A 25,544-nucleotide genomic window follows, 5' to 3' on the forward strand; every position below is an offset into this window, starting at 1 on the left:
GGAGAGACTTTTAAAAGTAAAATACTGTACAGTATGTTATCTCACCTGTATCATCTGGCATAGTAGCCTGGTCACTGCTTCTCTCTTGTTTAAACTGCATGTTACCAAACATTAGCACAGCAGAAATGACTCGCAGCAGAGCTTAAATAAAATTTAACAAAAGGTTATATGTAGTGATGTGCTTATTAAAAAATCCTATTTATTCAGTCACATTTTGTCTTCATCAAACATGAAAGAATATAAAAAAATGAATGAATGGACAAACTGACGTGACAGAAGATATAACAAGGAGAAAGTAGTTTGGGCAGAAGTATAATAAGGTACATATTGTAAATGGCAGGGAAAATTGCAGTTACTTATCATAAAACCGAGATATAACCTGAACATTTTCAAATTTCACTACAGTCATAAACATATTAATTAGAAACTATAAAGCTCAAGTACCTGCTTGGTCTTCTGGACATATGCCCATGATTGTCATGGCTTCAATGGTCAGTCTAAATTCTGCTGCATCATCAACACCCTGTACTGGTAATCTACCACTTGTCAAGAAGCGATAGTTTCTGTAGTCGTCTAATAGGAAGTCCTCTGAAATTGGAAAAAAAATCAGTAAAAAATCATGCAAATTCAGAGCTGAAGCCATTTTATTTTTTTGTTTTAAAATCCTTCTTTTATTGATGTAATTAATAACAAAATTTTCCCAGAAATTTAGTAGTTTATTTTTATAATATGATTATTCATAATGCACTAATAGATCATGCTTACTTTTTCATCTTGTTAAATTGGTTTCTAAATTTTAATTTTAATAGTGGAATTGTTTACTATATTGGTCATTATATTGAATGTAGCAATAGTGATAGGAACACTACATTTTTATTGTCCATTACACGATGACATCTTCAATTATGTAGTCAACCCCATGAGTTAACCGCTTTTTTTCTAATTCTGACACATGTCTTAGGGTAAGGGTTAAGAACACTTACTCCTCTGTTGTGGTGTGGCTCCAGTAAGGAACTGGTAGAAGATGTGGAAACATCTCTCTTCATTAGCCTGTCTAACGGAGCGAGACTTCTCCAAGAGATCTTAGTATTGTTAAGGAATTTACACTACCACATATCATGTTCAAGGTAACATTAAAATATGTAAACCCAGAAAAAGATTTAAGTAGCACTCCAGCTAAGGATCATGCAAAATGTGATTCATGGGTAAAAAGCCTACATATTTTTATTTTTGATATTTTGTTTGAAATGTCATAGTAAATAGAAACAAACATGTGGTTTTTCATATAACCTGTGCTCTTAGGAGATAAAAATTGTATAGAATGCACTGTAGAATTCAAAATTAAGGGAGATAACTCTGTAAATAGCGCTCAAATACAACAGAATCTACTGTATTTTCAATGTCGATTATCTCCTAAGAGCAGGCAGATTTGAATGAATAATTACACATTTCATAGTATAGACCCATAAAACAACTTAATTACAAAAATAAAAATATGTAGCCTTTTTTGGGGTGTATCACATTTTTCAGATTTTGCATGATTCTTACAAAGACAGCTACTTAATATTTAATCTTGTTGGTCTCCAACAAGCTTGCTTTTTAGTGGCAGACCTGTCTGTATTTATCCTTACCATAGAAAATTATAATATTTTTTTTCCTTCACGATTTTATGTAAATATGATAATGTCACCATTTATGAATTCTACTTCCTTTGCTCTGATTAAATTTTATTTATAAATTAACTTATTGAGAGACTATAAGCCCTTTTAAACTTTGTGTGGAAAAAATGTTTCAGGGTATTTAAATTTTGATGTGAAATGTGTAAATTCAACACAAGAAATCTTACGTAACATCTAAACTAAAACAATAAAGTGTTCATATTACATATTTGAAAGTTGAAACATCAGATCTTGTTGAAGTCATAAAGATAAGGATACATGTCTCTATGTTAGCTCCTGATATGTAGCCTGAGGAGTCAAAGTTGATTCTGATAAATTTACCCTGAAAGTAAAATGATGACAGTTTACTTTAAATCATTTTGAACACATTAAGTATAGCAGTTTAACATATTAACAAAATGAAAAAAAAAAGGACAATTTTCAGCATTAAAAACATGAATAGTTTTGTCTGCTTTTGTTGATTAACTACATTGACTCTGAAGGTATGCAACAATGGTTTATTCAAATCAAAGATACCGATAATGGCCATTTAATTTTGAAAGCTAGAAAAACAAATAGTCTCTTGTATTTCTTATGTTAAATATAACCTTTCTTCATGGTCTTTATTTAAATTTCCTTCCCAACCAAGGGTTAATAACCCATCAATTTAAAATTTCTACTGTTACATCATATGCAAGTACAGATAAATGTCTTGTAATATGTATGTTTGAACTCTGAAATTTAATACCACACAAACACAGATACCACCATACTGTAATACTTACAAATCTGGAAGAGTTATCATTTTTGATGGTCTTGGCATTACCAAAAGCTTCTAAGATGGGATTGGCTTGTAGTAATTGGTTCTCTAATTCTCCCTAAAACATTCATTATTTTCATTGTAAAATGTGCAATACAATATCTCATGACAAACTTATTTCAGAATTTATCTTACTGCACCATAGATACATAGAGATTAACACAGTAATCTGTATGACATGATGCTTTACATACTAACATGGTTTAGACACATTATATACTCATTTTTGCAGGTGCAGCAACATTTTATCAAAGTCACAAAAATATTCATGTATAATTCATCAGCTACCTTTATATAACTTAAACTTACCTCCATACAATCATGCATCATTCCCTGCAGATTAAAAATTTGATATAAAGGAAACTGAGCTTTTTTTTGTTTTACATTGAATATTTTTGTCCTTGAACAAACTTAGCAGCTTATTTCATAAAACGGGTTCATTTTTATGAAATGTTATCTTCAAAACTGCAACAATAATAAAAAAATAGCATTAATGACTTGGGTGTGCATGAATGTATATAGAGGAAAATGTGTAGGATATATCAATTTATTTGTCATACAGGCACCTCAAAGTAACATAACCTGAATCTAAAATAAATTTTAGTACTTTTTGCCCGTGACTAAGGCTGTAAGGCCACAAATTTTGGCCCTAATTCTAGATATTTTTTTTTTACATTTCATGTATATTTTATTTGCATGTAGTTCCTTTTTACCTTTTAAATGTGGCTATTGCTCAATTATTCATTATTCTGAATCTAAAATAAAAGGCCATAGAAACAACCCCATAAAAAATCAAAGTCCTTTTCCTTTTAGCATGAATTTTAAGAAAGGAAAAGAGTAATAAAAACAATAAAAAAATAACTTCGGAGGGTGCAGCTTGATATGACAGCTGAGGCAGCACCAAGAATAGTTTAGGCAAATAGCACTATTCAAGCTTGATACAACTCTTATTAATAATTTTGGATTGTGATTGCAAATGTTTCCAAACTATTAACAATTAGACAAAATAAGCAAATTATACTAGATTAACGGAAATGTTTGTTTGGACATAACCCCTTTGGAAGTACATAAAAATAACTAGTTAACCCTGTAACTTATACTTAAGTTAAAGAAATCCCATAGTCAATCAAAACTTTTCTTTTTTGGGGGATGGAACCTTGAAGAATAATTCATATCTATCCATTCACTTTTACTCAAGGTAATTATTTTGGCAACCAGAAAAATGCTGGTTTTCTGCACTTTCTTGGCCCCAAATTCTTCTATGTAACAGACAATAATACAATAAATGAATACAAATTCTTATGTGGAATGGACTCTTGTAAAATTCTATCAAGATTGGGAGCACTATACCATTATACCAACTAAAGAATTTTTGTTGTGGTATAAAATCTATACTATGCATTTCAAAGGTTATTCATGGCCACCAAATTATGTTAATTCAATTCAAAAAGTTCATGTAATTTAAAATTAAGATCAAATATTAAAATCCACACTGTAAACAAGCACAAAATACAAAAGCACAAAATAAAATTCTGGCCAATTGAAGCAAAACAGACAAGGGGATTTATTGATGTAACTGAAGAGATAAAATTTCACCATGTCTCCTCTTATGCAATGAAAATTGAAACCCAATTTATCTTCACTGGATTGCTCTGATAACATCAAAGTGAGATTTATAGGATTTCTAAATTTAATCTGCCTGCCATAAACCTTTTACTTTTATTTTAATATCATACCAAGCAACGAACAAATTTATTTCTCAAGAAAATGAACCAAACAATTTACTTCATTCTCTAGATTTTGACTTAACAAAGTAATAATATTTTCTCCCATCACATGCAATTTCATAAGGAAACAATGATAAAGGAAATCTTGTTGCCTACCATTTCTCCCAAATGCTGGTTAAGCGATCAAAAGAGAAACAAATATGGATTAGAAAAAAAATGTTAATTAAAAAATATCAAATTCTAAAACTTTCAAATACAACACAACAGTCACTTAATGAATTACCAGACTGTTACAAAACAAATGCACGTAAAAACAGTGAAAAATATTTTACATCAACTCAATACCAAAAGGGCATTAGATAGTATTCTAAGTGCTATAACTAGTTTCCATTTGAACCCAATCCACATTAAATGTTTAGTAGGTCTTTAACTGCTTCTAATGCCCCTTTGCTATATGTACTACAGAAGAGTTGTGTCCCTTTACGATGTACTTACAAGGTTCACATCCTTGTGCTGTCACATGACAGAAAAGAAACAAAAAGTATTATTCATGCGAAATAGACATATATGATTCACTCATGCTTTACACTTAATCAAGTTACTCATATTTATTTAAAAAAAAAAAAAAACACTGAAATATTTTAACTTTAGATATTATCAGCTTTTATATAAATATGTTAAATTGGAAAGCTTACAAATTTTGAATAATAAAATGTATGTTATAAGAATTTAATTACAATGTAAATGTTTGGCAAAATATTTTCCTTAAAATCACTTCGAGTAGATCTACCTCTTGCTCTAAAGTCTAACCATACACAAGAAAGAAAGGTGAAAGCTAAGCCACACATGCTTCTTTATCTAGTTCATGCTAATGAGATAACCAGACATGTCCATATAAGGGCACTCTATTTCCTCAAGGCACTTTATGAACAATAGGTTCAGTACATATGCTCAACTTACAAGAATTTGTTGATGAAAGAAATTTTAGTGTTCTAAGGAATTTAGGTATTTGTTTTAGATCATGCCATGGTGTTGAAACTCACCTGTACAAATGCATTGCCACTACCCGTAGCTCCTGTCTATTTACCAAGAAAAGTTTACATACAGGAGCATGATAATAAGGGATACTTAAAACAACAATAGTCCTCACACCACTGGGAAATCCTATTATATTTCTACTCAAAATATTTCACAAATGTGTCAATAAAAAATGCTTCAGGCTGTGGTAGATCATAGACGAAAAACTCCATTATCGTCTGAAGAGGGAACAAGAAGCATTTTTTTTTTAATTTAAAATTTTCTTAAAAAAATATGAATGATTGGCCTTTGTTTATTCAAACATGAAAAAGAAACATAAAAAAACCACGAGACACTAAGTACCAGTACATGATTTAAATGAGTCAGTTCAATACATTTACCAGTAAGGTACCTATCCTTAAGGAAATGATATGCATATCATTAATTATTCACATTTACTGTGCTGTTACATAATTTGTAAATTGTACCCACTGTAGAGGTAATCATTATAGAAATGAATATTACATATGGGCCACAGCTTTTCAAACTGATTTTAATTTAATTCAATTAAAAGGGGGAAGCATGTCTGACATCTCTTAACCTGCTGTTTCCTATGTCAAACAAACAAAACTTCTCCAATAAGCTGCATAGCATGTGTCTTTCTTGCATATTTTACACAAAGAATACACACTTGTTAATTGACATGCAAAGACTGCAATACACACTTTGATGCACACATGCACCTTACACAACACAATGATCACACTGTTATCAAAACATCTATATATGTATTTCAAGAGATAATTCTGCAGGACTGTTAGAACAATCTAACAATTGGGTTCTGAAGCTTTGGTATCCTTGAATAACAAGCACATACAGCAAACCTGCAGAATTAGTTCCCTTTACTATGTTAAAACATGTACTGTATTATCCTACTACAACCTACCAAATTGTGATCCGAACTTCCACCCTTAAACATCAAAGAAATTATTCAAATAATTTTGCTTTATAATGGAATATGTGTTGCTGGAATTGTGTCATGTTTATTCAAAAGGATTTTTAACATTATAATGTTGTCAATCAGTAATGAAGAGATTGTAACCAAACTTTGATTAGATATGCTTTTTTTCCCTATTCAAGTCAAAGATGTTTCTTTGTAAGCAAGCTTTGCCACTACAAAGATAGAAAACCCATAGTATGTTTAGCAACTAAAATTCCTTTATGGCAAGATTCTACCATACCATGTAGAATCTATACAAATGTATCCCAAAAACCAAACTGGCATAGTGCAGTGTATATATATCTATATCTATATCATGTGACATCATGAGCTATCTAAGCAACTAGATACTTAACACCATCAAAAACAAATATTTATTCAAAAGAAGTCATTTTCTGAAGTCTGTAATTGACCACTATCCATTGAGAGAAAAAAAAACAGGAAAATGTTAATTCAAATCTAGGCATCAATGCATCAGATTCAGTTTTAAGTCAAATTATTTAAGCAACTCAAACAATCTTTGGTAGCCCCAATCATGTTATTAATTCAGCCTGCGAGCTAAAGCCACTACATCCACACCATTACTTACCGGTATATGTAAACTAGACACAGAAGACCTTTGAGATGTTCTACTAGATGCTGCTACAAAGGCTAAATATTGGATGACTTTCTTTGTGTTCTCTGTCTTGCCAGCTCCAGATTCTCCTCTGTAATAAGTGAAAAATAATATTAGATGAGATATCAAAGAGAAGTACCGTAAGTCAAGCAAGACAATAACAAAAGAAGGAAAAACAAATTTGTCCTGTCAAAAAAAAAAAAAAAAAAAGGATAGCAAGAAAGTTTGGAGGACTTAGCATTTTGTTAAAAAACTGAATTTAAAAGAAATATTCTTCGGGTCATCTGGGTGCAAGAATGAATTGAACTGTGAACAAAATATAAATTGTACTGAAGTAGACTTTATTGATGACTATATAACATTTGTGTGTTTGCAGACTGATTGATGCTACATTCTCAGAGCCCTGTGCAGGTCCGGGTGTTAAAAGAATAGGCCTGCAGCAGCGTTAAGCTCGTCGTAAAAGGCGACTAAATAGTGCTCAGAAACCTAGCCGCGGGCTAGGCGCTCTGCCCACAGAGCAACTGGGATGTGTTCCCAAGGTGGTAGAATGGGGTACCCCTGGCGTGTTACATGCTGGGGTTGTCAGGCTATAATATAGAAAACCTGACCGCAAACCATAGTGGGAAAGATGTCACGTTCCTCACACATTAAAGAACCAAGCTGTAGTATTCGATATGAGTAGGAACCTTTGCGCTCTGCCACAGGAGGCTAAATTGCCCAACCTTACCCATCCTTCCCTTTTATCTTGTGGCAATCAAAATTTATCAACCCTATAATCCTTGTGTCCCATCCCATTTTCCATTTTATCATCCGTTACATGTTCATCGCCTGAATATAGCTGAAATATTGCTGCTTGGGCGTTAAACCCCAACAATCAATCAATCAATACATTCTCAGAACTCTGAATTACATGTACAACATTTTAATTACAATACCATATGGCTCGGGTTAGAATATGGCAAAATAGAATACTTTAGGCAGTATTTGGGCAAGGGTCCATGTAAACAAAGCCATGATGATAGTTATAAATATGGATACAAAAGGCCAGTTACATGAAGTATCATTCAACAAATATCTTAGTGACAAGTGACACATTCTTGTGGATTTTTATGTCTGACTTCATTGTAAAACAGTGGTTACTTTGACACATTGGAAATAATGTCACTCATCTAAAATTCAAAGTAGTGTCATTGACATAAGAACTTTTAAATAAGTGAATGGAGAGAAAATGGTCACAGGCATTAACATTAGAAGTACTGTTCTAATCCTGTACACCACTCTATATACATTTTACCTTTGGAAGTCAGAATCATTAGATTTAGATTCCTGAATATTTTTTTTTATTTTGTTTTTCTGTGGGTTAGCTTACAGGAAATATTAACTTTTACAATAAAAAATGGTACTGAACCTTTTTTCACACACAGACAACTGAACACTGATTACTGTTCTATTTTACAAAATTGTCTTCAATCTTGCCCAGAGGTGTAGTAGACAAATATCACAGATGTATTTTTGCAAAGAAAAAATGATTTAACCAGAAACAATATGAAGTTACTATAAGCCCATACACAAACACACTATTAAAAATGCACCAAATAGAAGTCTTGACATGTTATATTTTAATGGTAGATAATTAAATCAAGACATGAAACATACAAGTCTATCTGCTCTAATGCATTTCATGCTTATGAAAACATGCAATGTCAAAAATTCAGGTAGAAAAACTAATGAGTGGAGGAAATTCTGCCCACTCCGGAATTTAAAACATAATGGCCAGACCAGGTAATCATGATGCATCTATTATTAGAACTACTGAGACTAATGACCAGGATTCCTTTACCTATTACCAAGTTAATGAATGGGAACAATATCTATGATCAATTTAAAGCCAGTAAACACAGGTGTAGATGTCATTTTTTACACATGTACATAACTCACATTCTATATTATTTTTTGCCAAGTCTACCATGAAATTTATTAAAATGCACCTCTGGCCAAACCTTAATAATACACATATATATTTTTCTTTCATGCCCTTGAAAATCTACATAACACATAACATCTGAACACACAGCCTGGACAATAAATAAGGATTGTCTAGACTGTGTTATTCAAGATAGAAATGCAGCTAAAAATACAGTTCAGGAGGATTACTGCAAAACACACATCCCTCTGATTATAGTGTAGAAGAGAAAAAAGAAGAAACAATTTCAATGCAGCACTAGACTGACAATGAATTAAAAGCTATGATAGTATGACAGATGGTTGGAATGACTCAACTTCCCATATGAATGAATCAATCTCTAGCCAGATTCACACAACAGTCATATTGGAATCTTATCTAATACAAAAGAAAGTGAAAATATAATCTGTAATAGGATCAGAACGTGAAGCTTATTTGCATTTAATGAAGTGGTCCAATGAGAACAAAGTAGTCTGAACTTTACTGAATATTTTTGAACTTGAGTGATAGATTTGTATAGATAGATATAGAATTAAACTTGACATTGCCCTTAACTGGACTAATATCCCCCCAGACTGTTGAACCCTATATCATTTGGGGAATACGTGGACATAAAATTCATACTGGACACAATTTCATGGTGGCAGACTAACACTTTTGACACACTAACAGCAATCAGTACTACTTTTCTTTCACAAGACAATAACAGAAAATGACTAACTCCTGCCAACATGCCCATCTCTATATGGTGAACTAACACTCCACTGAGTTTTATAAAAATCCTGCTAGTCTTTAAGGAGGAGTTGTGGTCAATTCACCTGACCAAGCTTTGCAGAAAAAAGTCCAACAGCCATAATTTCTACAATTTTTTTCAAACATAAATTCCTGACAATATGCACATCTCTATATGATAATCTAACACTCTATTGAGTTTCATAACAATCCTGCAAGTTGTTGAGGAGTTCGGGACAATGCTCAAGACAATTTTTTTCTTAAAGAGTTCTAACGGTCATAATTTCTACCAAAAATGCCATCATTTCTGACAGTATATACATCTCCATGTGGTTATATCAAATCCTACAGAATTTCATAACAATACTGCAAGTTGCTTAGAAAAAAGTTTGGATGGACAGACAGACAGGGTGACAGTGAAACCTATACACCCCCAAAACTTAGTTTGCAGGGAGTATAATAATACAGGGGTCTAAACATTAACAAGGAAAACTGTGAGGAAACCTCACTAAAGGACACCCCATGCTCCCTACTCAAGAAACCAAATAGCCAAAATAAAATCTAAATTATCAAACAGGAAGTTGATTTTGCTTCAGTCTGAAAGCTTCTGTCAAAATATTAAATGGCTGTGATATATAATTGCAGAGAACACTGAACCAAAAAAAGTTGTGGTTGGACTAGACTTGATACAAGTCTCTCTGTAATATATATTATATTTTATTAAATATCATTGCTATCAAATATTCATTCACTATTCAGCTGCTGTACAGTAATGATATTTTATCCAATAAAATATATTGTAGCAAGTCTATGGTTGGGTGAACGGAATGACAAATGGACATCATGATCACTATATACCTCCTGTAAAGCAGAGGGTATAATCTTTCGATAGCGGTTACAATCGATAAGGAAAGAGGAACCTATTTTTGAAGACTTTCCAAAAAACGCTAAGGAGAAATGGTGTATGAAATGCATATTTTCTACAGTTTGTTTAAGTTAGTGCAAGTCAAGATAAAATCATAGCAACAATACTAGAGAAGATGGTTCAATACCATATATGAAATGGGATATGGAACAAGATAAAAGAAATAATACAGCATAGTATTGACCTACTTAGTTAAGAGCAGTTTTAGTGAATAGATTTTGTAAACAGAGAAAACCTGTTTGGGAAGATTTTGAACTTACAATTATAAGAGCCATCTGTGGAAAGTTCACCTTGGGTCATAGTTAAGTAGGTCATATAATAATATTTACAAGTGAAATTTTAAGTCAAGAAAAGTCCAATATCCGCATTTTACAACCACTTATACACGACATCTTTATAACCCTTTACCAGTAACAAAACTGGGTATAAAAATATAAAGAAGGTCTACAAACTAATCTTAAAATTACTTTTCATCAAAACCAAATGAGACTCATCAATACCCCTTCAATCATTTGTTAGAAGCTTTGAACTACATGCAAATCTTCCCTAATGATTACCAATGATTAGATACAGATACAGCACCATTGTTATGTTCTCAAACTTCCCACATCACATAAATGATAGTATCTATTTATCAGTCTGAATCTAACAAACTTTTTCACTGATTAAATTCCAATCTGTAACTCTCATTTACACTGAACTATTTTTAGGAATGCCACATTGTTTGATAGATATAGACCTTGAGAGAAGTTATGAATAGATATTTTTGAGTGAACAGTTACAGCTGATGTCTGTTCATGTATAATTTCAGACCAAAAATGTGGTCCAGAATTATAGCCCATTTTAAAACCCAACGAAAAGATAAAAAATCTGTCAAGTAGATTATGTTAAACAGTCCAAATGACTGAAAACTGGTCAATATGTTTTGGAAAGTTAGCGGAGGTATTTCAATCTTCAGTGGCAAAACACATTTTACCATACAATTTCATCAACAAAAGTATAACCGATAAAACCAAATGAGTTATAAACAGAAGTTAAAACATTACTACATGTAGCTTGTGTGATGCAAGACACATACATGTACAAGTAGTAGTTTAACTACTAAAATATCTTTTTTCAAGGTCTCAAAACAAAAACTCTCAAGTACAAGAAAAGGCAACACTTATTAAGGAAATAGTTGTAAGCTTATGAAAGATCCTGTGCAAATTTCTTAGATCTCAGATTATAGGTGCACTTAATCACTTTACTTGAAGTGTGTGCAATACTATGTAATACCACATCATAAGCAGGGTCAATTTGAAAAGGAAAATGCCACGATTTTAAATGAGTGAAAATGTCTATATATTTACTGCAGCTCTGTATGGCAAAATGGATGGCCAAACAAGCTACGGTACTCTAACCACTTGAATGTGTGACACAACAGACCAAAGAAGTACCAAATTCATCTGCACTGTTTAAAACTGAACTATTTATTGGCATTGCATATTATGAAACAGAATTGTCAAAATTTCTTCCTTCAGTGTATGACACATTTTGATAAACATCATCCTAGATAACCCTATGGACATTCAAATTAAAACTATCATGAAAACACAATAATTTATACTTTATGACATTACCAACTTCAGTGTGTTATAAATTCACTCAAGTGCAATGAAGGTTTGACAAACATTTGTCAACAATCTAAACCACAAATGTGTTACATTGCTACCTTTATATCTGCAATTATTTAACCATATATGGGAAAAGCCTATGTAAATGACTCATTACGTTACTATCATTTTAAGACTGACCCATTTGTAGCAGTCAGATCATTAAAAAGACTTCTTCAGTAGTCTGTGACGTAGTGGAATGTGAACTTTTAAATGCCTGAATAACTTTTTAACATGTTTGTATGATAAGACAAGTCATTGCAAAATGATATGAATTTACACAAGACAGCAGTAAAGGATATTTAAAGGGTGTTTGTCATTGGGTATTTTGTTGATTTTTGAATTGTAGTCTTCATAAGTTTACATTCAAATTTTTTCTTTAGTAAACAGTAACATAGGACTTACATGTAATAAAATCACCTTTTGAACAACAACCTACCTACAAATTTATTAAATAACCTTGAAATTTATGTCAACAAGTTTTGCTTGCATTGTTTTTAATATATTTTGAGAATTGAAACATGAGCATTTTGCACACAAAAACATCCCTCAAATGATCATCTGACACCTCATCAAAACCAATCCTGTTTAATATTATTCTTTGCTATACAATTCATTTTCAATTACAAAGATATTAGGTAAATAATGAAATAATGGAGTAATTTCATAGCATTCCAACACAAACCTGCAATTATAGTCTAATTTAAGTGTGGTGGAAAAATATCTCTGATGTTAGGGTCAGATATCTCTATGATAAGTCTTTAAACACAAGTGGTCATTATTTTTAAATGGTTATGGGTCATGTATTTTCTATGTTGACATTAGAGATCTTCCTTAAGGGTCTATGTGTTTATTCACAAAACAAAATAATAATAGGGAATTAGTACACGTTATTAGAGCATTGCATTTATCATACTTGTGACGAGATCAATTTACGTAATAGGTAAATTGATAAATACATGTTAATGTGTGTCCCCTTAACTATGACAGGATTGTACACTATGAATTATGTAAAACCACATAAACTTATGTTTATCTTACCTCTTCACATTGTCTTTGCATAACTGAAATTTGCTGACTTGTAAAATCAAATTACTGAACCAGTCAGATCTTGTTTTAAATTTGGTCAGTCTTGAAATGCTCGGAAAGACTTGGACCTAATTTTGTTGTAAACCGTATACTTGTTAACGATTAAACTTTTTTTCATCTCCCCTACCTCAACCTTTTATCGCCACACAATGGATCACATTTACATATATTAAGCCTAGGTGCTCACTTACTGTACATAACCATATTAGAAGTATCTCAATCATTAGAGAAAAATCTATACCAGATCAGTCTGTCCCACAACCATCAATCTACTTGTAGTATACAAGTCTAACTCAGGTCATGTTATTGCCCTCATCAGATATACCATGTACCATACAGTTCAGAACTGTTTAGTGGGGAAATCTATTTCACAATCAATTCCTTCAATGTATTTTTGACTCAAGTTTAAAAAAAAAAAGATTTTTTTGTAGTTCCTTAACATGATATAAAATGCTATCAAGACATGCTATATAAACTTACGTGCAGAGAATGGACTGGTCTTCACGATCTGAAAATAGAAAAGAGTGTTCTCAATACCTATTGAAGTCAAAGCAGCAGTGTTTGTCAAGAATGCTCCAACCATTAAATCTGACACAGACACCCTAGCATTTATATGTTTAAGAGAAAAAGGGCCATAACTCTTGAATAGTAAATGCATTAGACATCACAATCAACCACGATCTGTTTAGTTCACACAGTTTAATTGTATTACAGTTTGTACAGATTTTATTGAACATCTTTTGATTTCAAACTAAAAGACAGTCAGTCACATATTCCAAATCATCCATGCAACAACGAAAAACCTAAAATGACAGGAAGAGGTTTGTTATGCTTTCATCCAAACATATCATCAAAAATCTATTGGCTTATCTGACATCTTAATTATTTCTTCTTACATTACTCTACGTAAATGCACAAGTATTACAATGAACAGTTTCAGTGAAAGAATGATGGGTGTGTGTATGAATTGAAAGCAGAGGCTACAAAAAATCAAAACGTCCAATTTACAAATGTACTCAAATTCAGTTTATGTTATATATAATCTAGTGTGTTTTTTTATACTTGTACTTTACAACTGCTTTAACTTATGGTACAACAGGGAATTTTAACAAGATTGAACAGGAAATACTTTTATGAGACAATTTCCCGTTCAGTTATAGCAAAGTAAAGTAGGATAATACAAAACATCCACTTAAAATATTACACTGTTAGTCTATGCAGTGTTTTCACTATTTTTTCTCTTAAAGGTCATATAAAAATTTGAAAAATTCTTAATTGAATGATATGTAATTTTTCCCACTTGAACCAGCCAGGCACGTGCTTGAAGCATGAATTGATCTCCAGCCTGATCCTAATAAAAACACTGGTCTATGTATATTTTTAAAGACAAAGAAGTTTTATATTATTACATGCGACTCTTCTCTTTTAAAATACTTCCAATAAGTTCATCTTTTAAATATTTTATCAGTTACTGTTCAAGCATTGTATCAATAGTTCTGAAGAGAGGACAACTTTCTCATCCTCTTATGAAAACCTTATCACATTCCAATGAAGATTAAACCCTAACATCTGATAAACTGCCCATAGAAATTTCTGAGTACACCAGTGAAACAGATATTTTCACCTGGTTAAGATCAGGGACACCAAAGAACAGACAAAGCTGTTAGCTTTTGAAAAATGCCCCACCTGTAATAGAGATTCATACCATTTCACTCAAGTAAATGTGCAGACACCTGGAAAATGGTTGGTTTTTTTTTGTCCCTTTTGGATCCCTAATCCTTCATGACCCAACTCAATCAAAACCTTCCTAAAGTGGTAATGAACCAGACCAATACACTTGACGTAAGCTTTTACATGAATATATGGTAACCAGAAAAAAATACTAGTTTTTTTGCACTTATCAGCCCTTAATTCACAAACTGTTCATATTCTACCCCTAAGAGAACCAAAACTCTCGCAGAAATCAAAATAATAAAATCCAGGGACAAAGACCAGACATGGAAAACAGACATACACAACAAAGAACATAAAATAACCAAAATAATACATACAAAGGTAGGATTAGCATCCCCTGCTTTTCTAGAAACACCTGCTGAATTGCTCATAATAAGTCAAGTCCAGGGTAGAAGAAACAGTTTTGACAACAACCTTAAAAATCAATACAAACCTTTCATTTGTGGTATAAAACCTTGAGTACAAAACTTGATTGAAATCCACTATCAGACAACTAACTAATAATCAAGTAATCACATTAAAAAATAAATGAAAGTAAGGACAACATGGAAGACAGCAGCATACCATTATAGGACCACAAAATTTTTAAACAGGAGTCTCACTATAGTATAACATTCAAAGATCTCCTTGATAGAGAAAACACCATATGCTAAATGTCACATGGATCAGTATATAGAAGGACCATTTTAGCAGATTATGAGGACTACTATTAAATAATCAAACAATATGAAGGGTCATATGCATTTTCCTTTAACCAAGAAGAGCTTTATAATATGGAAAGGGATTAGGAGCATCACTTCAAAATGTAACCCCTATCAGAAAGAAGAAAAAAACACTGTAAACTGTCTACTTATGAATACATTAACTACATGTTAAGCTTCTAATTAGTCACTTGTAAATGACTTAACATAATCCAATACAACAACAAATTTTAACTAAAAAATCTGCATCCCTCAAAAAACTGTATAACAAAGCTGTTATTGTCACTTAAGAGGATGCTGCATGTACATGTATTAAGATAATTTTTTGAAAGGAAATGATTAAAATTTAATAGCTTTTGTAATATCAGATCAACAAGCAGTTGAAAAAAATTATAATTAAATGTAGTGTTTTTACATACATACAATGTAGGTATTAATGAAAGGGAAGATATTTTCATTATGGTTCAAATAAAACAGAAAGATTCTGTAAAACATATTACATATTATGCCAATCATTTTATTGAACTTTGAGAGAAACCACTGATTCATGGTTTGGGCTTGTTTTAATGATGCTTTAAAAAGTACTTGTAAGATGCATACATGTGCATAAATGTTCATCATGTACATAAATGTACTATTGCAACAATGTTTTTATAGGCATTTATCAGCAGGTATATATAATTTCTATTCACCTTATAATGAAGGATTTTACTGTTATTTGGAAAAGAGGGAATTATATAATATTTATCTACTGAATACTCTAAATAATCACTCATGTGTGATGACCTTAATGGTAAATCTATCATAATAGTTTTATTAAAAACAAATAAGTATATGATAAAAATTCAACCAAGTAAATACATAACCCAACAAAATTATTCATTTCAATAATACAGTAAACAAAATTAACTCATTCTTGTACTATTTAGGATAAATTTTCAACAAGTTTCCCTTTAATCTAGCAATGTACACGGCTTATTCTATTACTTCAACACAAAAGAGAACACTTTTATTCAATATCAAATGAAATTCTAGTCTTGTTTTAAATTGTAAGATACATATACATGTTCAAAATATACCAATTATTTATTCCTAGCATCTATTTGTTTAGGTTCATATATAAAGAAAAGCATGCGCACATTTTGCAACTACACAAATTACACCATGTCAACAGCTACATTGATAAAAATATATTTAAGCTTTAAGACATTTACCAGTGAATATATATATATATATATATATATATATATATATATATATATATATATATATATATATATATATATATATATATATAAAAAAATAAAAATAAAAATGTCTAAAATCTCGGGATTATTTGTCTTCATATTATGTCTAAATCAGTCATGTTATAGTGTTATAAGCGAACTTTTAGTATGCAAATTGAAACCTAAAAAAAACTCTGATCGTGATCTAGAGTAAAAAAGTGATAGCCAAATCTTCATTTTTCTATGTTTCAAGGCAAAAGAGATTGCAAATTATGAAAGAAAAGTACAATACAGGGGCTTTAAGCCCAAATCTTTGAACTCAACGCCATATAACGAACAATTACCTTGAAGCATGCTTCTGTATGCTGTATCAGTAATAGCGAACACATGAGGAGGCACTTCATGTCTTTTCTTTCCTTTGTACAGTTCTATAACTTTATCTGTGTATATTGGGAGCTTTTTGTACGGATTAACAACTACACAAAATAAACCTGAATAAGTCTAAAAAAAAAAAAAGAAAAATATGTGCATCAATATTCTCTATCCATTCATACATTACACATAGTGGACAAATAGTGGTGTACAACAATGTATTAACCAGGGCTCACGCTACTGGGTGATTCGGGAAAAATAGTTGCCCTGGAGTCACTCACTTCGCCCTCAGACGATACCAAAAGCGAAGAATGTATTAGTCCCATTAAAATAGCCTAAGGTCCATGCAAAACTTTAAACTGGATAACTGGTCTAATGAAATTTTCTTCTCACTGGTCAATGCTTTATGAAAATGCACAATTTATGAATATAAAAAACAAAACTGAAGATTTGGTTAAGACTCGTGACCTTAAAATTCAAAAGCTAATTCTTGTCCATTATAATTCTAACTGGGGAGGGACAATGGTCTGTATGTTCAATCAAAGGAAATGCCATGTTTAACTGCACCAAGAGTCTACATTTTGTTCATAATATAGCTGAATAGGATTAATGAAATAATTAAATTTGGGTTGTATCACTCTGATTGATGCTGAATACGGCCTGAATAATTCACAAGAAGATAAAATTATATAAATGATGGTTTTCTATGGACTTAAAATAAAAAAATAACACTCATTATTTATAAGATGATGAATGGTTATTGCACAGATAAAGTCTGGTTTTTGATAGTTTGATTTTGCAGATTTCCATATTATTTAATGGTTACATGTTTGTCCCTATAAACCAAAAATCAACGTACATAATGTACCAAAGTTAATTTTAAAAGTCATTTATACAATATGTACATTTGAATATCAGCACATCGATTGCATTTTAGTGATGGTGAATCAGCTGTTATAATTTTAGAAATCGTGTGTGTGAGTATGAAACATTTCTGAAATGTACCAGTATACATGTACATGTATAATCCAAATACATGTACATTCAATTATTAATGCTGTATGTTCTATATCAATCAGCACCAAGTTTTTAATCATTACCCATCAGTTAAAGGCCTACAAAATACTAATTGAAAGTTCAACAAGTTTCGCTTCAACCTAAGATTGTGACAAGAAGCCATGTACACTTTTAACATGCAATTTGAACATTGCTAAATTATTCTCAAAGATGATTTTACAAGGTCAACAAACAATGTGGAAATTGACAAAATCAGAAGTAAATACACAATAAAAAAAGAATTGTAACAGGAAAATCCAGTTTTGAAATAGCACAAATCCGCTAAAAAACGGAAGAAAATCACCCCTGTATTCTTATAGGACTGAAAAGAAAGTTAGTTCCCAATTTTTTGTTTCAATTTTGAATGGAAGGTTATACCCAACAACTTCCCCCCCAAAAAAAATTGTAAGCAATTTTAAGAAATAGTAATATTATTGGCTACCACTCTAAGAGTGTTGTACAACTATATATGGCTATGTTGGTGATCAGTCACGGTATGTCTCTTTCTGTACTGTACATAATTGACACTGTCTTCAGTCTACCTGACCTTATATACTGCTGTATACAATGGTATTAACAGGTCATATACATGTACATGTATGTCATACAATTTTAAGATGTACATTATCATACTAGTATGAGATTAGTTACAGCCTTTCTCACAAATTTGATCACCAATATTTCATTTCACTTTTTTTAAGTAATCAAATGTATTGGTGATGACAGGGCCTATAATCTAGACATTGATGACAGCAGTCTTTGCCTTTTAAATTTCTGACAATCCCAACTTCAAAATTTTTTAATGAACTTATTTGGTAATCATTGGCAAGTTAGCTAAATGTAAAATGGACAGATTCAGAAACTGTTTTGCATTCTAGGTTGCCATCGTTTGTAACGTTCCTCATTGGTCAAAAGTTATTTTACAAGGATGCTGCTATGACTCGATGTTGTTAACAAGGACAGACGTGTAATTTCTGATTTGGTCCAGTCAGCATTTTTACCAGCCTTGGGAGTAGGGCTGGTGGTCAATTTCGAAGACTGTCAAATGACAATGAGAAGTTTTTGGAACTTCTGTTTGAAAAACAACAATTCTGACATTTACATCTACATAATCTATATGGAGAACAAAAACATCTCCCTGTCAAAGACAAACGGGAGAAAGCACAAACAAGGGAGGTTCTTGCTCATTTCTCGTTCTACATATAGATTAGGCCCTGGACGACGATCAAACCCATAGGAACTGATGATACTGACATGAATAGAGGTGTTCATTAAGTGGCAGTCCAATAGACAAACCAATGTGTGTACATACATGTATCTGTTCTCAGTGCGCAGTGGTTCTCAATCATTTATAGTCTGGCGGATGTTATACTTACGTAGATAAGACCAGAGTAGTATCTGTCTTTCAGATTGAATAATACAGAAGCCTCATTAAGGCATGTCAATTCTGCCATATCCTCTACTTTGCTAAATTTAGGAGGATTCATTTTCTGACAGTCATCTCTGTGCACGCGAACTCTTTTTCCTGATTCTTCCAACTCTACTTCCATTTCCTCTCCGAATTCGGCCTTTACACTTGCTGCACAAAATCCATGGGTTTCGTGAGGGACCCATATCAACTTCTTGGCGGCCCATTCTGCTTGGACCATAGGATCGTTGATAGTATTTCTATCAACAGCCAAATATTTCAGCTCTTGTGCACTCACGCTTCCGTACGGGTCGTCCGCCATTTTCAATGAGTCGGCTTTATTCGACTACGAAACTATATAAACTATGGTAAACTTTATATTGTCTCCTCAAAACAAACCAACTGTCTAATCCTAATAATCAACCAAAGTACAATACACTGCTAATATCAAATTAAAACATTCACTATTTGCACACATTCACAGATTACTTTTCGGGCCGCCGCCCGCTTTTGACTGACGAGAAAACTTGATTCAGTGGAAATCACGTGACTTTTCAAAAAGGTGAAATGGGTAAAGCTAACGTGCTATAATTAATCCAAGTTTATTTTCGAAAGAAATTCAGTTGGTACCTTTTAATAAATAAATTTAGTACATTAGATAATAACATCATGCTATGAAAGAGTGTCAACGAAACTTTGACAGGTGCTTGTCGACACGCCCCTTCCGAATTCCAAAGACATCAATGACATTCCTTTGGCATAACCCGGAAATAATATTACGCACGGTGAAAACGGTAGAAACGTGACATCATCATATAGGTGCAGGTCTCCGGTGAATCAAAACGTTTGGACTTATGTTTGTACATTCTAACAGGGAGTGAATTCATAAACATTCATCGTTATCATATAGACCCATGTCGTTATTGAAATGTTGAAAATTAGAGTGAAGATAAAACTGGCCCGAGGGACAGCCATGCAGTCATGCATCCTGCCCCAAGACAAGACTGCATATATTGATAGTGGGAGCAAGCCCGTTTGTGGACTGGTGGGCGTGCAAGGGGTTTGGACCCCTCAAATTTTATTGGAAAATTTTGTAAAATTGCCAAAAAAAAAATGACAAATTATATTTTAGCACCCCTTTTTCTGATAAAACCCCGGCAGGCACCCTCTTGAAGCCCCTGAAGCCCCAAATGCTTGGGGTGTCTGCCCACCAGCACTGCAATATTCAGACTACATTTTTAAATGTCGTTTTATTAAATATGTATAGAGAATTATAAACTATAATGAAGTACATGTATTGGCTGTCTGTCTGTCTATTAAAAAGAGATTTTATTATCTAAACTGTCTGCTGCGATATCATGAAGCTTGTCTTTATTAACCAGAAAAGAACATCACAAACTTTGACTAATTCTCACTTTAATTTTCAACAATATACTTATACAGCTAGAAGACACTTATTTCCACTGAAAAACGAACAATTAAAGACGGGCTGGACCTCCGCCTCACCATGGCTGCAGCTTTGCTTTATAGTTGCTGAGGAAAATGTGACGAAAGAAGTGTTACAGACAGATTTATGGAATTACGGAACACAATTCCCATAAAAATTTAGAGAAACAAAATTTCCTGATGATATGCACATCTATACAGTGTTCTAGCAAAGTACCACGTTTCAAGTATAACAAGCTGATACATGGTGATTTTCAAAATTTATTTTTTTAAGTTTGAAAGGGTATAACTCCCATAAAAATTTTGATAACGGGTGGATACAGGATCTCAGGGGGGTAAATAGAATTAAAGAAATTCTGGATAATCAAAATTTCCTGATAATATGCTATGACATATGGTGCTCTTGCTACATGCCAAGTTCTATGAAATTCTGTTGGGTAGTTTTAGATGAATTGTGATAACAAGCTGATGCATGATTTTTGGTAAATTTATAAGTTCAAAGGGGCATAAATTCAAATAAAAAATGCAGAATCAAAATTTACTGATAATATGCACAACTATATATGGTGTTCTTGTTACAATTCAGGTCATTTAGCTAGATCTAGTCTGTTTAGTCATTGACTAATCAGTTTGGCCCAAAAAAGATACAAAATTAATCACTTTTCATATGATTTTATTAAATTTAGCAAAAGTGACAAATGGCTTCAATATCCTGGCTAAACCACTGCTACGTACCTGGTTTTATGAAATTCCATTGGGTAGTTTCTGAGTTGTGATGACAAGCTGATACATGATGTCTAAGCTCAAAGTTTAAATCCCCAAAGAAGGATAGTGGCTCTGATATCATGGTTTTCATCAAATAAAATGAATGATAACACTAAAAAGATTTAAAAAAAAGCATAAGCAATGAACATCACTTTCAATATACATGGATGCAACATCTCTAGTTATGAGGTGGTTAATATTTGAGTAACTATTTTAAATATGGTATTATTAATTGTTCAATAGCAAATACCAGTATTAGAACATTTTAAAGTTATGTTATGGAGAACCATATACATTGGAGATTAACGAATAAACATCACATATCACATCACATATTCTTTATTGGCACAAACACAATTACAATAATTGGCAAAGGCCCATATAATTGATACATAAAAGTGTAACATATATAGTAGCAGTATACATGTAAATAGAATATTAATCAAATATTATGAGAAGAATATTTGTTATGAAATAAATTTTTCTGATAGAAAAAATAATATCTAAAAAATTAGTGATAATCTTTAGTATAGTATACATTGTTTCAGTGTGTAGTAATAAATTGATTCAATATCTTTTTTGAGGATATTTGATAATTTGGATATAAATTGACTTCTAACTCTGGAGTATTGATCTACTCTTGATCTACACTTAGAAATCGATTGTAAGGGAAAACTATTGATCAAACTTTACGACAAACGTGATGACTTTTCATTCAGAATTGTGAACTTTCCTTTCATCTGTGGCAACATCCCTTCAGCTCCTGCGTATGGAGTGTTCATATCACAACTCATACGTTATGCCAGAGCTTGCCGAGACTTTTTGTATCACGCTAGAACTCTAACAAATAGGCTTCTGGAACAGGGTTATGTTGCTACAAGATTGAAGTCATCACTACAGAAGTTTTATGGTCGTCATGAACTCGTGGATCGTTATGGTGTATCCATCAGCACCATGAAAACTGATTTATTCAGAGGGTCATAGTTTTCCTTTCCTCGTTTGTCTACCCCGGACTTGACTTTTTATGAGCAACTCGGCGGGTGTTTCTAGAAAAGCAGAGGACGCTCACCCTACCGGTGCACCTGGTCCATGCTCCCAGTTTTTAGTGGAGTCCGAGTTGCTCATTTGCTTTTGTTACTTTGTATGTATGATTTTAGTTACTTTATGTTCTTTGTTGTGTATGTCTGTTTTCCATGTCTGGTCTTTGTCCCTGGATTACATTCTTTTGATTACCGCTATAACCTTGGTTCCCTTGATTACTCTTTCACCATGCTCTATTATTTATTTATGTTTTTGAATTGATAATAAACAAAAAAACTATTTTGTGCTTTTATGGATTTCAAAAAAGATGTTTGAATGAAATATCTGTATTGACGGTACATTGTTTTCTTTACCATAAAGCTTTTACTAAATTCTTTCATAAATATAAAGATTGGATTGTACTTAATCAAAAATGGGTTTTTGTTGTAATGTAATAAATAAAGCTCGAAATTTAAACAGAATCTCTTTTTACTTTTCAAAAACATTTGAATAAACTTATTTGTAAGGGTTATCTTCACTGTATCATTGTTAAATCTTTTTATTGACTAACGTTCGAATATTAGCCGAAATATAATTAAAACTGCCAATACAATACAACAACAACAAAAAAAACAAAACAAAACAAAAGTGCACCAATACAGGATTTACCCATCCAATACGTCATACTGGCCTGGTAAAGACCAATATTGGCTTAGGCAATGACATATTGGACCAGTTAGTCAATGTAAGGTTTTCAATGGTGGCCGAGTTATTGGTCCTCGGCTAGTCATATTGGGTTTCGGCTATGCCCCAGACCAATAACTCAGCCAATATGGAAAACCTTGAGCAATAATACTATAAAATTATGTTTTAAAATGGTTCAAATCTTGACTCTCTTGTTAATAAATAAAATATTAATTAACTTTATTACATTTCGTTATACTTCCTGCCAAATTGACAGTTTTTGCAGGAAGACCTTATTTTTCTTGAACATTTTATTACACTTTTTTATTGATATTCATGTCTGAGATAACTAGGTGTGCTTATCGGTTGCTTTTGAATTTTAAACTAGCTTACTGAAACTGTGAGTACTTTTTCAAGGTAGGTACAACTTGTTGTCTTTTGTCCTCTTTGTTAAGATGTTTGTATCCTATATATATCTCAGGACAGATTTTTATAGTTATTTTGTTTTTGTTGTGAATTCCCACCACTGTTCCAGGTTAGGAAGAGGCTCGCAAAATTGTTTAACCCTGAAAAATACTTTATGTGCCAGGAAGCTGTAGTCCTGTGACTGTCGTTGTTTTTTATGTTCTATGATGTTTCACTTCCTTTATTTTGGATACCAATTGGTGACCTGTGGAAGTTTAATTGTTCGTTGCTTGGCATTTGGTGGATGACTACCTCATCCGCAGTCGTACCACATCTCCTATTTTTATATCCATTATTAGCCTGTTCATTATTATTTTTATTTGTCTATTTCATTTCAGTGTTAATTTAATCACAAAAGCTCAAGACTTTCATTATGTGGTATATTGTTGTGCAATTTCATAGAGATCAACAAATTTAAACTCAAGTTACTGTTGGAATAACAAAAAAAAATATTACTTATTCCCAAATGGCTAGAGTCATAACCATGGTATGGAAATTTATTGTAATATAGTAATGCATACACTTTAAGTCAAGTTTTTGTGTGGGAACAGAAAAAAGAAATTTTGTTTTTGGCCCTTATTCCTTTTAAGGTTAAGGACATTACCCTTTTAACCAATTTCCAAGTGTGAAGAAACTACACTAACTATTGTGTTTAACCAAAATTACCAGTAGGGATGAGGTCAGTCAACACTATAACAATATACTGTTTTATGAAGAATAATATCAAGGTCATAATTACTAAAATTAGAAACAAAATATTAGTTTTTAAATCACTGACTTAGCAAAAATTTATTTAACTAAGACAGATTTTTCACATAGAAGCATATAACTTATTGGCCTCTCATTGCTGACGCTTAAATTTGTCCATGTCCCATTAAAATCAATCTAGGCAAACTTAACACAATGCCATAGTTACTCCTAGGCAAAAGATCAAGCCAGAAAGCTGGGGGAAAAAAATACCAAATGGTATGTTTTTTTTGAATGAAGAAAAACAGGTTTCCATTGACAGTGCATTGGCCAGTGTTCCAGACATGTTTATACCACTTGACAATCCTCATTTTTCACAGTAATTTCAGGAAATGATCAGTAAAATCCATAGCTTAACATATGTACTTCAGAGAGATTCATTATGCTTAATACATAATTTTCAATCAAAATTCATAGAAAATACAGATAATCAGTAAAAGTGGAGACCTCCAGTGTTCCTATTGTATTTTACAGGTATCTGTGCACTTTGCCTGTAGAGAGGAACTAATACTTACACAATAAAGGAATCTACAGCTAACTAAGGCTTTTTGAAATAGCATACAAATTTGAGGCTGCCATGTAAAATGGTTCTCAAAGTGCTGATGGAATTTTTGTTACATATCAAGGGCAACAACTCTACAAAATTAAGTAAGCATTAAAAAAAAGTGGTGGAAGAACAATCACTACTATTTTATTTTAATGAATGAATCAACAATACCTC

The 25,544-nt window shown here is 32.2% G+C and overlaps 1 protein-coding gene across 15 annotated transcripts in view; it reads right to left on the reverse strand.

Moving 5' to 3' along the window:
- Positions 1-20,240, reverse strand: part of LOC148619140 (uncharacterized) — a 42,570-nt gene extending 22,330 nt beyond the window's left edge. For 7 of the 15 annotated variants that reach the window (XM_088578718.1, XM_088578724.1, XM_088578715.1 and 4 more), the window contains exons 1-11: positions 19,665-20,240; positions 17,205-17,361; positions 13,680-13,707; positions 6,812-6,929; positions 6,169-6,192; positions 4,701-4,718; positions 2,444-2,536; positions 1,938-2,001; positions 984-1,082; positions 445-588; positions 46-141 (exon numbers count right to left, since the gene is read on the reverse strand). In XM_088578718.1, the coding sequence (XP_088434844.1) occupies positions 46-141; positions 445-588; positions 984-1,082; positions 1,938-2,001; positions 2,444-2,536; positions 4,701-4,718; positions 6,169-6,192; positions 6,812-6,929; positions 13,680-13,707; positions 17,205-17,361; positions 19,665-20,018 (1,195 nt within the window). In that variant the 5' untranslated portion in view covers positions 20,019-20,240. Of the gene's footprint in view, positions 1-45; positions 142-444; positions 589-983; positions 1,083-1,937; positions 2,002-2,443; positions 2,537-4,700; positions 4,719-5,248; positions 5,285-6,168; positions 6,193-6,811; positions 6,930-13,679; positions 13,708-17,204; positions 17,362-19,664 lie in introns of all 15 variants that reach the window. The other 8 variants (XM_088578726.1, XM_088578719.1, XM_088578714.1 and 5 more) reach the window with 4 other exon arrangements.
- Positions 20,241-25,544: the final 5,304 nt, after the last annotated feature.

Source organism: Perna viridis, chromosome 4, assembly GCF_037379345.1.
Source record: "Perna viridis isolate PV_CMFRI_1.1 ecotype Kerala chromosome 4, ASM3737934v1, whole genome shotgun sequence".
NCBI lineage: Eukaryota > Metazoa > Mollusca > Bivalvia > Mytilida > Mytilidae > Perna > Perna viridis.